Source organism: Syngnathoides biaculeatus, chromosome 3, assembly GCF_019802595.1.
Source record: "Syngnathoides biaculeatus isolate LvHL_M chromosome 3, ASM1980259v1, whole genome shotgun sequence".
NCBI lineage: Eukaryota > Metazoa > Chordata > Actinopteri > Syngnathiformes > Syngnathidae > Syngnathoides > Syngnathoides biaculeatus.
This window is the reverse complement of record NC_084642.1, coordinates 27955924-27969445: the sequence shown is the minus strand read 5'-3', so window position 1 is coordinate 27969445 and position 13522 is coordinate 27955924. Positions and strand designations below refer to the sequence as shown.

Below are 13522 nucleotides of genomic sequence, written 5' to 3'. Positions count from 1 at the left end.
ATAGAGTCCAAAAATCTTTAATAATAAGTGTAAAATATGAGCGGAGCAAATTAAAGATAACCATATCCTGAAATTTTTATACATATTTTGTAGTATGGAAATGAACAATTTAAATGGTGACTCAAAGCAGTAATCATTAGATTGTTGCTTGGCAGGACTGTAATGCAATAGAGTTTGCAAACCGCTATTATACACAAAAAGGAGAATCCGGACACACACTCCCTGTCAAAAGGTGGCGCTAATGCGACAAAAATTGTTTGCCAACCGCCAAAAGAAAGGACAAAAAAGAAGACGAAACGCGGAAGTTAGCAAGGCATCGCGGAGAAGGCGTGCAGTTATCTTGTCAAGTCCGTATGTTCACGCTATTTTTTTTTTTTTAATTCAGTGTAACTACAGTAAACGTCGCTAATTAACGCCTTTAAACTCGGTACACTGTGAACCTTCTCTACTTAATTTAAAGTGTGCGTGAGTGTCGTGACAACAATGACAACAACACACAAGGGAGAACTTTCTCCAACAAAAGACAACGAGCGACAACATCAACTACTGGACGCTGTTTTCAAGCCTCGCGGTGAACAATACCGGGCAGGTAAATTTGTTCACTTATTCTAGTAGTAATGGCGAGGTGAAGCATCGTAACATTTAACACGTAACCGCTATTGGTTTGAGTAATGCTTTTTTTTTTCTTTTCTTGATGCTTCATTTGTACACACGAAACCACGTGGCTAGCCATGTGCATAATGTGGCAGTGGTAGAGGTATTATAATCAATTTATGAAGAAGACTTTGAGAGAAGAAATATGGAGGCTGTTGTACTGATTGGAATTAGCATAGTAGTACAGAGATGAGCCACAAAGGTTTTGGAACAAAGTTTTATGGACTGATGAGCCCAGGATTAACCTCTCCCAACGTCATGCAAAGGCTAAAGTATAGAGAAAGCAAGAATCTTCTCGTGATCTAAAATGTGTAAGCTTATTTGTGAAGCACGATGGAGGTAATATAATGGTTTGGCCTTGCATGGCTCCTTCTGAATCGGCCTCCCTGGTCAGTATTGATGTATGATTTGACTCACAATGAACCGTTTTGTCTTGCAATTAGCAGAGAACTTTTCAAATGGGGTCAGGGACACTATAATGTTGAAACTAAAATAAAAATTATTTTGAAGGAGGGGCAATGCAGGTAGTAACATTTTGGCTAACACGAAGGAACAACGAGCTACCTTCCAGCAGGTAAAATAGTTTAAACAAACGAGACCTCTTGAGTGTGCTACTGTCCTGTACGTCTCATCCTGCTTCTTCTTGAAAACAAATCCCTCAAGAAGATTTTCATGGCTGGAGTTATAAAAAATGCCATATATCTCAAAATCATGTTTTGTGGTGAAAAAACAGTTGGGTCCATACCGGCTGCCGTTTTTCCATTAATAACATACTAAAAATCATGTATTTCATGACAGTGGACCTTTAAATTTCTCACTTTGTAATATTGCAGCCATTTGTGAAAATCACTTGTTCATTTTTTTCCTCATTAATGTACACACAGCACCCCATATTAATGTAAAAAAAACTGCTGAAACTTAAATATCCATAAATGCAAATCAGTCGCCTTTTGGGGAAATTTGCCATTTTGAACTCAAACTCGGCCATATACGTCACTCATAGATCCAATTATTTTTTGGGGGGGTGGGGACATTGCTGTTTTGTACCCCTTGAACGCTGGCAGCTAGCGGTAATGGTACTTTTACTCCATTACAATCGTGCCAATGTCGCTTGCTAGATTTATTTATCAATTATTGCTTATTTACCAACTATTTTGTGCATAAGTCTACAACTTTTTGACTTCCACGCTGTGCGCTGTTTGTGCCATCTAATTTAAAGGAAGACTTTGTCGAAAGAGGAAGGGGCGCACGCATTAAAAGTTAGGAGATGAGGGTTCAGTGTTTCTTTTAATGCCAGAATTATCCACAGATTTCATTAAGAAACATCTCTAAATTGGAAAAGTATTATCGAAACTCCTCTCTCGCTCAAACATTCCAATGAGCCCGGCTGGAAAAATGATAGCCAATCAACGTTTGCCACACATGCAGTGCTTCCTGGTATGATTACATGGGCCAGAGAATCAGGTGGTGGAAGTTAAGAAAGGAAGAATGTTGTGTGGCCTTCCAGAAAGAGGTGAGAGAGAGACTCGAGATGGACAGGAAGAGCTCCCAGAAGACTGGAATACTACTGCCAAGGTATTCAGACATGCATTCAGGAGAGTACTTGGGGTGTCTTTCTGGTAGGAAAGGGGAGAAGGAGAATTGGTGGTAGAACCCCAAAATATAAGAAGTCCCCCAAGGGAAGAGATTAGCAAAGAAGTGGGACAGTGAGAAGACTGAGGAGAGGCGAAAGGAATACATTGAGATGTGTCGTAAGGCAAAGGCAGAGGTGGAAAAGGCTAAACAAGAGCCATATGATGACATGTACTCCAGGGTGGATATGAAAGAAGGAGAAAAGGAGCTCTACAGGTTGACCAGACAGAGGGATAGAGATTGGAAGAATGTGCAGCAAGTAAAGGTGATTAAGGATAGCGATGGAAATATGTTGACTGGTGCTTCCCGCTGAGCCCTTTCCTGTTTGTGGTAGTAATGAACAGGGTGACAGACGATTTTAGACTGGATTCCCCTTGGACCCTGATGTTCGCAGATATTGTAATCTGCAGGGAACAGGCGGAGGAACCGTTAGACAGATGGAGGTACACACTGGAAAGGAGAGGAATGAAGATTAGCCGAAGTAAAACAGAATAAAAGTGCGTGAATGAGAGGGGCGGAGGAGGAAGAGTGAAGCTCCAGGGAGAGGAGATAGTGCAGGTGGATGACTTCAAATACTTGGGGTCAACAATACAGAAGGATGAACAGTGTGGTAAGGAAGTGATGAAATGGGTCCAAGCGGGGTGGAACAGTTGGCGGGAAGGTGTTTGGTGTTCTATGTGACAGAAGAGTATCCGACAGCATGAAGGGCAAAGTTTTGTAAAACAGTGGTGAGGATTAGGATGTACGGATTAGAGACAGTGGCACTGAAGAAACAACAGGAAGCAGAACTTGAGGTAGCAGAAATGAAGATGCTGAGGTTCTTGCTCGGATTGAGCAGGTTGGATAGGATTAAAAATGAGCTCATTTGAGGGACGGCTAAAGTTGGATGTTTTTGAGACAAAGTTAGAGAGAGCGGGCTTCGATGGTTTGGACATGTTCAAAGGCGAGAGAGTGAGTATGTTGGTAGAAGGGTGCTGAGGATAGAGCTGCCTGGCAAAAGAGCGAGAGGAAGACCAAAGAAAAAGGTTGATGGATGTTGTGAGGGAGGACATGAGGACAGTGGTTGTTAGAGAGGAGGATGCACGAGATAGGCTTAGATGGAAAGAGATGACACACTGTGGCGACCCTAAACAGGACAAGTCGAAAGAAAAAGAAGAACGTGGGCCAAATAATATTTGCGCTATAAACTGCTAACCTAAGCAATTTGAAACTTTTTTTTTTTTAAGGGTCGCATCATCTACTTGTGTTTTGTTTGTTTTTCTTTTTATTTTCACTGGATTATCTACAGTGGCTGTAAAGTGCAAACCAGAATAAAAACAAGACCGCGCACAGACCCTTTTCCCGGTCAGGGCAAAACATTGCTTTGGGTTCTATTTCACGTGAAAGTTGACATCCTTACAATTGTGCATTGTGAAACGTAATATCAATATTACATTTCAATCATAATTGGAATACGTTGGGTTTAGCTTTTTTGGTGTCAATATGTTTACTTCTTGTTGCACTGTTAGCTGTCAAAACTGTGCAGGCAGTCACAAAGAAGTAACTTTTCAACAATAAGTCTGTTTCAGTTTAGCCTTCATAATTATTATAATGATGAATGTGGAAAATATATCTATTAAATATGTATGTGTCAATGTATCTTTTAAACCTTCCTGAGCATGCTGCAAATGTTTAGATTATATTCATGTCTCAAGGGATCCAAAACATCCCATGTGTTTAGATTTATCGCATTGTTTTCCATAACAATGTGTGTGTCTACCATGCTTTTTGCCCTGACCGGAAGTCAGTCTGTTGACCACGGCTGAACCAATGATAAATGCAGACTGCGCAGTCGAGTTTTTATTCTATGCCATTGGTGCAATCACAAACACGGAAACACAAAAACAAAAGCTGAAACACAAAAAATAAAAGCAGGGGGGCCGAGAAGTGCAAAACACAAAAACGGGCTGAAACACAAAAACAAAAGCCAAAACCGGAAAGGGAGGGGTTTTATTCAGACGTTCTCGGCGACACTACATTTCAGCAAGTATGTTTCCCGGTACGCACCATCCATCGACACACCATTGCGCGTTGCTGGACAGGAAGGCGTGTTGTACCCCGACATATCATTTCCCAATCGAGACAACGTCATGTTTTGTCCATTTTGCGGCCATCACCTCAGCCACTTGGCGTGGTTTTGCCATACATGTGGTAGATCTTTAGTGTTTGAATGATGCGGAACTAACAAGAGGACAAGACTCACAGAAAACTCATCCGGATCATGCTGACCAAGGTAAGTACTGTTTGTACCTGTACAGGCACACTATTTGTTTATTCATATGCGAATTTCGTAGTGGCTCCTAACTTTTTTCTTTTTTTTTTTTTTTTTTTTTTTCCAAACGTTACTCTCATTTGTTTCAGGAGAAAATCCTTGCATATTATATAAACAATTCATGGACTCAAAAAGCTCAAAGTTAAAAGAATGACAATTGTTTAACTTTGGACCAAAAGCAACCAAAAGATTTCAGGCTAAGGGGAAAAAAAAGGCCAGGTAAAGAGTGCTACAGTACTGTTTGTTTAATGGTTAATCGACCTAATACCTCTGAAGTGGAGTTATATTTACTGTTAATAAACTAGACATTTTTTTCATTGGTTTTGCTGTACTGTACGGAAGTTTGGTCATGATGACAAAATATTTGGAGAGTGTACACAGACATTTGGCTCATTCTATTTTTGTTTTGTTCGTTGTTTGTTTTTGTTTTATTTAAACTTTTTTTTGCACAAATAAACATTGGACTGATTATTCCTCATGGAAATATGTCAAAACCTCAAAGAGGGAGAACACTACCATTACTTATAGACCCAGATGTGACTGCATGTGATTTGCAGAAACAACCTATTCAGAACCATTCCTAAAATTGTCTGCATCAACTGTAATAAATCTGTGGGTTTATTTTTGTGATTTTAAGGGTAAGGGTTAGGTATTTACATTTGTTTGCCAATCTTAAAGTTTGGAAACTATGTAAAAATATCAAACTTGTGAAAGATGCAATACCTTTTGATGACACTGTATAAACTGTGTATGATAACAGAAAAATCATGGAAACTGTTCCAGGTTATTTATGAATGGATTCATTCCCTTTCAGGTTTTTCAACCAGAAACCCAAAGCATTCTCAAGCCCACCCTGAAGATGGCCGGTAGGTTGTGACCCTTGTATAACAGTTTCAAGCATTTATTTAGGAGGTGTGGGCATGCAATTAAGAAGCAGTTCAGCGTCTAGGTTTTGTCAGGGAGTCAGAAATGGAGAGTTTGTGTCAAACAGCTTCTGAATACAGTATTTTTTTCATTTTATACTTTACCCATTAAGTATTGAATTAACAGTGTTACATTGATATACACTTAATTGTTTTTGGTGGGTTCTTTGTAGCCAAACCCAATTATTTTTTGTAGTATTCACAATGTTTACATTTTACACAGTGAAGAAAAAAGGTATTTGAACACCCTGCCATATTGCGAGTTCTCTCACTTAGAAATCATCGAAGGGGTCTGAAATTTTCATCGTCGGTGCATGTCCACTCTGAGAGAGATAATCTAAAAAGAAAAATTCAGAAATTGCAATGTATTTTTTTTTTTTTTTTAAACAATTTACTTGTGTGATAGAGCTGCAAATAATTGAACACCTGAGAAAACCAAAATTAATATTTGGTACATTGGTATATTTGGCCTTTGTTTGAAATTACGGAGGTCAAATATTTCCTGTAGTTGTTCACCAGGTTTGCACACACTACAGTGGGGATTTTGGCCCACTCATCCACACAGATCTTCTCTACAGTGATGAAAATCCTCCGGATTTTTCCCTGGAATTCCGGATTTTTAAGTTTTCATGAAAATTGTTCCGGAAAATTGCCTAAAATTAATCTGGATATTAGTTGACAACATTGAACGAACATCCATTTGAGTTCGTTGTTTTGCTTTCACGAGCGTAGCCACGTTCAGGCACTAAAACTAGTAACAGTAACGCCCTCCCCTCACATTCTCTCAAGACGTCGCTTATTTTGTGTGGTCTTGACATTAATTTCTGTGTTTATTTCATAAAGTAGGTAGGGGAGAGTGTAACTCGACAGCATAGGATGGTGGTGTGGAGGATGACTCTGGTGGTGGGTAGGAAGATTAAGAAGACAAAGGTAGAGCAGAGAACCATGTGGTGGAAGTTGAGAAAGGAAGAATGTTGTGCGGCCTTTCGGAAAGATTCAGAGTCATACAAGGAAAGAGATTAGCGAAGAAGAAGTGGGATACTGAGAGGACTGAGGAGAGGCGAAAGGAGTACATCGAGATGCGACATAGGGCAAAGGGAGAGGTGGCAAAGGCTAAACAAGAGGCATATGAAGACATGTACACCAGGTTGGACACGAAAGGACGAGAAAAGGATCTCTACAGGTTGGCCAGACAGAGGGATAGAGATGGGAAGGATGTGCAGCAGGTAAGGGTGATTAAGGATAGAGATGGAAATGTGTTGACTGGTGCCAGTAGTGTGGTGAATAGATGCAAAGAATACTTGGAGGAGTTGATGAATGAAGAAAATGAGAGAGAAGGAAGAGTTGAAGAGGCAAGTGTGAAGGACCAGGAAGTGGCAATGATTTGTAAAGGGGAAGTCAGAAAGGCACTACAAAGGATGAAAAATGGAAAGGCAGTTGGTCCTGATGACATACCAGTGGAGGTATGGAAGTAATTTGGAGAGATGGCTGTGGAGTTTTTGACTAACTTATTCAACAGAATAGAGGGCGAGAGTGAGGCTACAGGGAGAAGAGATAGCGAGGGTGGACGACTTCAAATATTTAGGGTCAACAATCCAGAGCAATGGTGAGTGTGTTAAGGAAGTGAAGAAACGGGTCCAAGCAGGTTGGAACAGCTGGCGGAAGGTGTCTGGTGTGTTATGTGACAGAAGAGTCTCTGCTAGGACAAAGGACAAAGTTTACAAAACAGTGGTGAGGCCGGCCATGATGAACATGTATTCTGTTTTACTTCGGCTAATCTTCATTCCTCTCCTTTCCAGTGCATGTCTCAATCTTTCTAATTGTTCCTCTGTATGCTCCCTGCTTTCACTGCATATCACAATATCATCTGCGAACATCATGGTCCAAGGGGGTTCCAGTCTAACCTCATCTGTCAGCCTATCCATTACCACTGCAAACAGGAAGGGGCTCAGAGCTGATCCCTGATGCAGTCCCACCTCCACCTTAAATTCCTCTGTCACACCTAAGGCACACCTCACCATTGTTCTGCTGCCATCATACATGTCCTGTACTATTTTAACATACTTCTCTGCCACACCAGACTTACGCATGCAGTACCACAGTTCCTCTCTTGGTACTCTGTCATAGGCTTTCTCTAGATCCACAAAGACACAATGTAGCTCCTTATGACCTTCTCCGTACTTTTCCACTAGCATCCTCAAGGCAAATAATGGATCTGTGGTACTCTTTCTAGGCATGAAACCATACTGTTGCTCGCAGATAATTACTTCTGTCCTGAGTCTAGCCTCCACTACTCTTTCCCATAACTTCATTGTGTGGCTCATCAACTTTATTCCTCTATGGTTCCCACAGCTCTGAACATCCCCTTTGTTCTTAAAAATGGGAACTAGAACACTTTTCCTCCATTCTTCAGGCATCTTTTCGCCCGCTAGTATTCTGTTGAATAAGTTGGTCAAAAACTCCACAGCCATCTCTCCAAATTGCTTCCATACCTCTACCTGTATATCATCAGGACCAACTGCCTTTCCATTTTTCATCCTTTGTAGTGCCTTTCTGACTTCCCCCTTAGTAATAATTTCCACTTCCTGGTCCTTCACTCTTGCCTCTTCAACTCTTCCTTCTCTCTCATTTTCTTCATTCATCAACTTCTCAAAGTATTCTTTCCATCTATTTAGTACACTACCGGCACCAGTCAACACATTTCCATCTCTATCCTTAATCACCCTTACCTGCTGCACATCCTTCCCATCTCTATCCCTCTGTCTGGCCAACCTGTAGAGATCCTTTTCTCCTTCTTTCGTGTCCAACCTGGTGTACATGTCTTCATATGCCTCTTGTTTAGCCTTTGCCACCTCTACCTTTGCCCTACGTCGCATCTCGATGTACTCCTTTCGCCTCTCCTCAGTCCTCTCAGTATCCCACTTCTTCTTCGCTAATCTCTTTCCTTGTATGACTCCTTGTATTTTGGGGTTCCACCACCAAGTCTCCTTCTCCCCTTTCCTACCAAAAGACACACCAAGTACTCTCCTGCCTGTCTCTCTGATTACCTTGGCTGCCGTTGTTCAGTCTTCTGGGAGCTTCTGCTGTCCATCGAGAGCCTGTCTTACCTGTTTCCGAAAGGCCGCACAACATTCTTCCTTTCTCAGCTTCCACCACATGGTTCTCTGCTCTACCTTTGTCTTCTTAATCTTCCTACACACTACCATCCTATGCTGTTGAGCTATACTCTCCCCTACCACTACTTTACAGTCAGTAACCTCCTTCAGATTACATCGTCTGCACAAAATATAATCCACCTGCGTGCTTCTACCTCCGCTCTTGTAGGTCACTATGTGTTCCTCCCTCTTCTGGAAATAAGTGTTCACTACAGCCATCTCCATCCTTTTTGCAAAGTCCACCACCATCTGCCCTTCAAAGTTCCTTTCCTGGATGCCGTACTTACCCATCACTTCTTCATCGCCCCTGTTTCCTTTACCAATATGTCCATTACAATCTGCACCAATCACAACTCTCTCGCTGTCTGGGATGCTCAGAACTACTTCATCTAGTTCCTTCCAGAATTTCTTTCAACTCTAGGTCACATCCTACCTGTGGGGCACAGCCGCTAACCACATTATACATAACACCCTCAATTTCAAATTTTAGTCTCATCACTCGATCTGATACTCTTTTCACCTCCAAGACATTCTTAGCCAGCTCTAACCTTTAAAATAACCCCTACTCCATTTCTCTTCCCATCTACTCCGTGGTAGAATAATTTCAACCCTGCTCCTAAACTTCTAGCCTTACTACCTTTCCACCTGCTCTCTTGGATGCACAGAATATCAACCTTTCTCCTAATCATCATGTCAACCAACTCCTGAGCTTTTCCTGTCATAGTCCCAACATTCAAAGTCCCTACACTCAGTTGTAGGCTCTCTGCATTCCTCTTTTTCTTCTTACGATGGATCCAGTTTCCTCCTCTTCTTTGTCTTTGACTCACAGTAGCTGAATTTCCACCGACGCCCTGCAGGTTAGCAGTGCCGGGGGCGGGCGTTGTTAACCCGGGCCACGACCGATCCGGTATGGGATTCTTTAGATGAACGCTCATATTTGTTTGGCACAGTTTTTACCCCGGATGCCCTTCCTGACGCAACCCTCTGCATTTATCTGGGCTTGGGACCGGCCTACAGATTGCACTGGTTTGTTAATAGTAATTACTACAGATCAACTTCTTTAACATGTTTTACTGTACAGTGGAGAAATTCTAGGATATATTTTCGTGTATATTTTATATCTATACTATGATATGTATAATGTGGGGAAAAAGGATTTTTTTTTTTAAATTCACGGGGGTGGGGGGCATGCTCCCCCTAGTGCTCACATTTGTGTTTTCAGGAATTTTCACGAAAGTCCACTTTCATCTCTATTCTCTAGAACAGACGGGTTTCTGGACTGTCCCTCAGAAACAGAGTTTCAGCTCCCTCCAAAGATTTTCCATTGGGTTTAGGTCTGGAGACTGGCTCGCCCATGCCAGAACCTTGATATGCTTCTTATGGACCATTCCTTGGTTTTCGTGCCTGTGTGCTTCGGGTCAGTGTCATGTTGAAAGACCCAGCCACGACCCATCTTCAATGCTCTGACTGAGGGAAAGAGGTTGTTCCCCAAAATCTCACAGTACATGGTCACGGACATCCTGTCTTTAATATAGTGCATTCGTCCTGTCCCATGTGCACAAAAAAACACCCCCAAAGCATGATGCTACCACCCCCATGTTTCACAGTCGGGATGTTGTTCTTGGGATGCAACTCATCATTCATCTTCCTCCAAACACGGTGAGTGGAATTATGATCAAAAAGTTCCATTTTGGTCTCATCTGACCACAAAACTTTCTCCCATGACTCCTCTGTATCATCCAAATGGTCATTGGAAAACTTAAGACTGGCCTTGACATGTGCTGGTATAAGCAGGGGAACCTTCCGTGCCATGCATGATTTCAAACCATGGCGTCTTTGTGTATTAACAATAGTCACCTTGGAAACTGTGATCCCAGCTCTTTTCATGTCATTGACCAAGTCCTGTCGTGTAGCCCTGGGCTGATTCCTCACCTTTCTCAGGGTCATTGAGGCCCCACGAGGTGATATCTTGTATGGGGCTCCATTCCAATTGAGATTGACAGTCATGTTTGGCTTCTTCCATTTTTAATGATTGCTCCATCAGTGGACCTTTTTTCACCAAGCTGCTTGGCAAGTTCTCCGTAGCCCTTTCCAGCCGTGTGGAGTTGTACAATTTTTGTCTCTGATGTCTTTAGACAGCTCTTTGGTCTTGGCCATGTTACAAGTTTGAGTCTTACTAATTGTATTGGGTGGACATGTGTCTTTCTGCAGCTAATGACCTCACACAGGTGCATCTAATTCTGGATAATACTTGGAGGTGGACTTTTAAAGGCGGACTAACAGATCTTTGAGGATAAGAATTCTAGCTGATAGACGTGTGTTCAAATACTTATTTGCAGCTGTATCACACAAATAAATCGTTAAAAAAATCATACATTGTGATTTCTGGATTTTCTGGATTCTCTCTCATGGTGGACATGCACCTACGATGAAAATTTCAGACCCCTCCATGATTTCAGAGTGGGAGAACTTGCAAAATAGCAGGGTGTTCAAATACTTATTTTCTTCACTGTATTAATACTGGAACAATGGACGGAATAATGTGACCATTTGAATGTTTCATAGGTATACAGTGACCTTCAACAACAATTGTGCCTGCCCAGCTAATGTCTAATTTTAGCCACTGATATTTCATACATTTCAATACGTTATTATTTGCCATACATTTTAATTTGGTTTTCAGATAGTAATATCTGATCCTGAAGATGTTGATCTGCCTGAAGCAAATCCAGTCAATATTTCTTGCTATGGGTAAATAAAATGGAAAAAAAATGGCCTTTTTTAATGTTAGTTACTTGATGGGGGAAAATATTTAACATATTTGAATGTTTTGATTCTAATATTTCAATACCAGATACACAGCCCTGTTTTCATCTGATGTGGATGAGCTCCTTGCAGTCAATGTGGAGAATTTCCAACATCCAGCAGAGTAACATGACCACATTCCTGTTGTTTGGTTTAACTCCATAATATTTTTGGAATTTACATTACTTTTTATCAAGGTAGTAAATTCTGAACTGTCTGGAATGTACACCATTCACAATCTTCTTTGCAGCAAGGAGTTGACCATGACACTCAGGAAATTGTGGCAAACCTGTCATTACTTATTGACCACACAAAAGTCAGCAGGTTCAATGACTCAAGGGCTGATTTTTGGGATGGAGCAGTCACAGGTTTCAAGCCTACAACATGCTCTGAAACCTGTGACATGATGGTCAGATTGACTAATGTTGCTGAGGAGGGAGTTGACACGGGTGTTCCAATACGACAGTTTTTAACTCTTCTAATGAAGCAACTGGAAGACTGGCCCATTTTTGATGGACCAGATGGACATGAGTTCTTGGTCTACAATGCAAATGGTATGCCTAGGTTCCATTTAATTTTATATATATATATATATGTATGTGTTTTCACCCATAGAGTTTCTTAGCCGCTTGTCTTCACAAGGGTCGTGGGAGTGCTGGACCCTATCCCAGCTCTCAACGGGTTGGAGGCGGGGTACACCCCGAACTGGTTACCAGCCAATTGCAGGGCACATCGAAACAAACAATTGCACTCACAATCACACCTAGGGGCAATTTAGAGTGTCCAATTAATGTTGGATGTTTTTGGGATGTGGGAGGAAACCGGAGTCCCCGGAGAAAACCCACGCAAGCACGGGGAGAATGTGCAAACCCCACACAGGCAGGGCTGGGATTTGAATCCTGGTCCTCAGAACTGTGAGGCAGACCATTTATCCAGCTGTTCCACCGGGGAAGCATTGTTTTATTCAGTTTGCTTTGTGACATGATTTCCATTACACAGCAGTGAAAAGGCTTTTTTGATCTTTGTAGATTTAAAGATCTTTGAACCCTTCATTTTCTGACTGCACTCCAAGAATATGCAAGTTTGCTGGTGCCTGTCCTATGCCACTCCAAGAAGCAACTTAGTGGTTTAGAACTTGAGAGAAGTGTAACCTCAGTCCTCCAGGAAGTAACCGATGACTTAGAGAGAGTCAAACTTTAGCCTTCTGGGCAGACTATCATCTTGATTGTGGAGGTTTATTTTCATAACTACTTACGATAGGTGATATCATCATTGCTGAATCTGAACATTTTTCTTTTCCAGATGGTCAAACGTCTGTTTCTTTGGTTGACGTTATGATGTTTGCAACGGGGCTTAAAACACTTCCTCCATCTGGCTTGGATCCACCTCCAGCAATCGAGTTTCTGGATGACTCTCCACTCCTTAATGGCAACCACATGCTCAAACACACTTAAATTACACTGTTGCAACTATTAGTAGAACATGATATTAAAGGGTATTTAAAATTTTTCATCAATAAAAATTCTTGATCTGACAAACTGGCCTGTCAAGGAATGAACATGAACGGTTATACCCGCAAGCAGAAACTATTGTCAATCTATTAATGAAAGCTAGCAGTAGAAGATCTATATCTTCCTAAAGCATGTAGAGGGGAAAAGTTTTCAACTTCATGATAACGCATACCATGGGGAAAATGACCTTTCGCATTTAGATATATGGCCAGACTAGTCTAACGTTAGAACTGAGCTCAAGTCAAAGTAAATACAATGTCATACTTATACTTAGATACTGAAACATTACGTGTTATATCCCAGAAATGTTTTCAGTGTAACTGAATTTTCTTTGGCCAAGCTCATGATGCTGATGATTTTCAACGTAAATGCGCTCGCAGAGACCCGTACATGTGCTTTTGTCCTAACCACTGATCTAAAAAAAATAAAATAAACAAGACTGGATAGCGCATTCACATTGATTAGTATGTTGATGGGTTGAAGCCAGTTAGCCGCCATCTTGGTACTCCAAAACTTGTGGAGGACATGGTT

At 41.4% G+C, this 13522-nt stretch overlaps 1 protein-coding gene across 3 annotated transcripts in view; it reads left to right on the top strand.

The window, feature by feature from the left end:
- The first annotated feature begins 250 nt into the window (after nt 1-250).
- The window catches only part of LOC133498383 (gastrula zinc finger protein XlCGF7.1-like), a 31865-nt gene continuing 18593 nt past the window's right edge, over nt 251-13522 (top strand). The window contains exons 1-3 of one of the 3 annotated variants that reach the window (XR_009794295.1): nt 251-347; nt 461-589; nt 5412-5463. Coding sequence is in view for 1 of the 3 variants with exons in the window: in XM_061815120.1 (XP_061671104.1) it covers nt 484-589; nt 5412-5463 (158 nt within the window). In the remaining 2 variants the exon portion in view is untranslated. Of the gene's footprint in view, nt 590-5411; nt 5464-13522 lie in introns of all 3 variants that reach the window. The other 2 variants (XM_061815120.1, XR_009794294.1) reach the window with 2 other exon arrangements.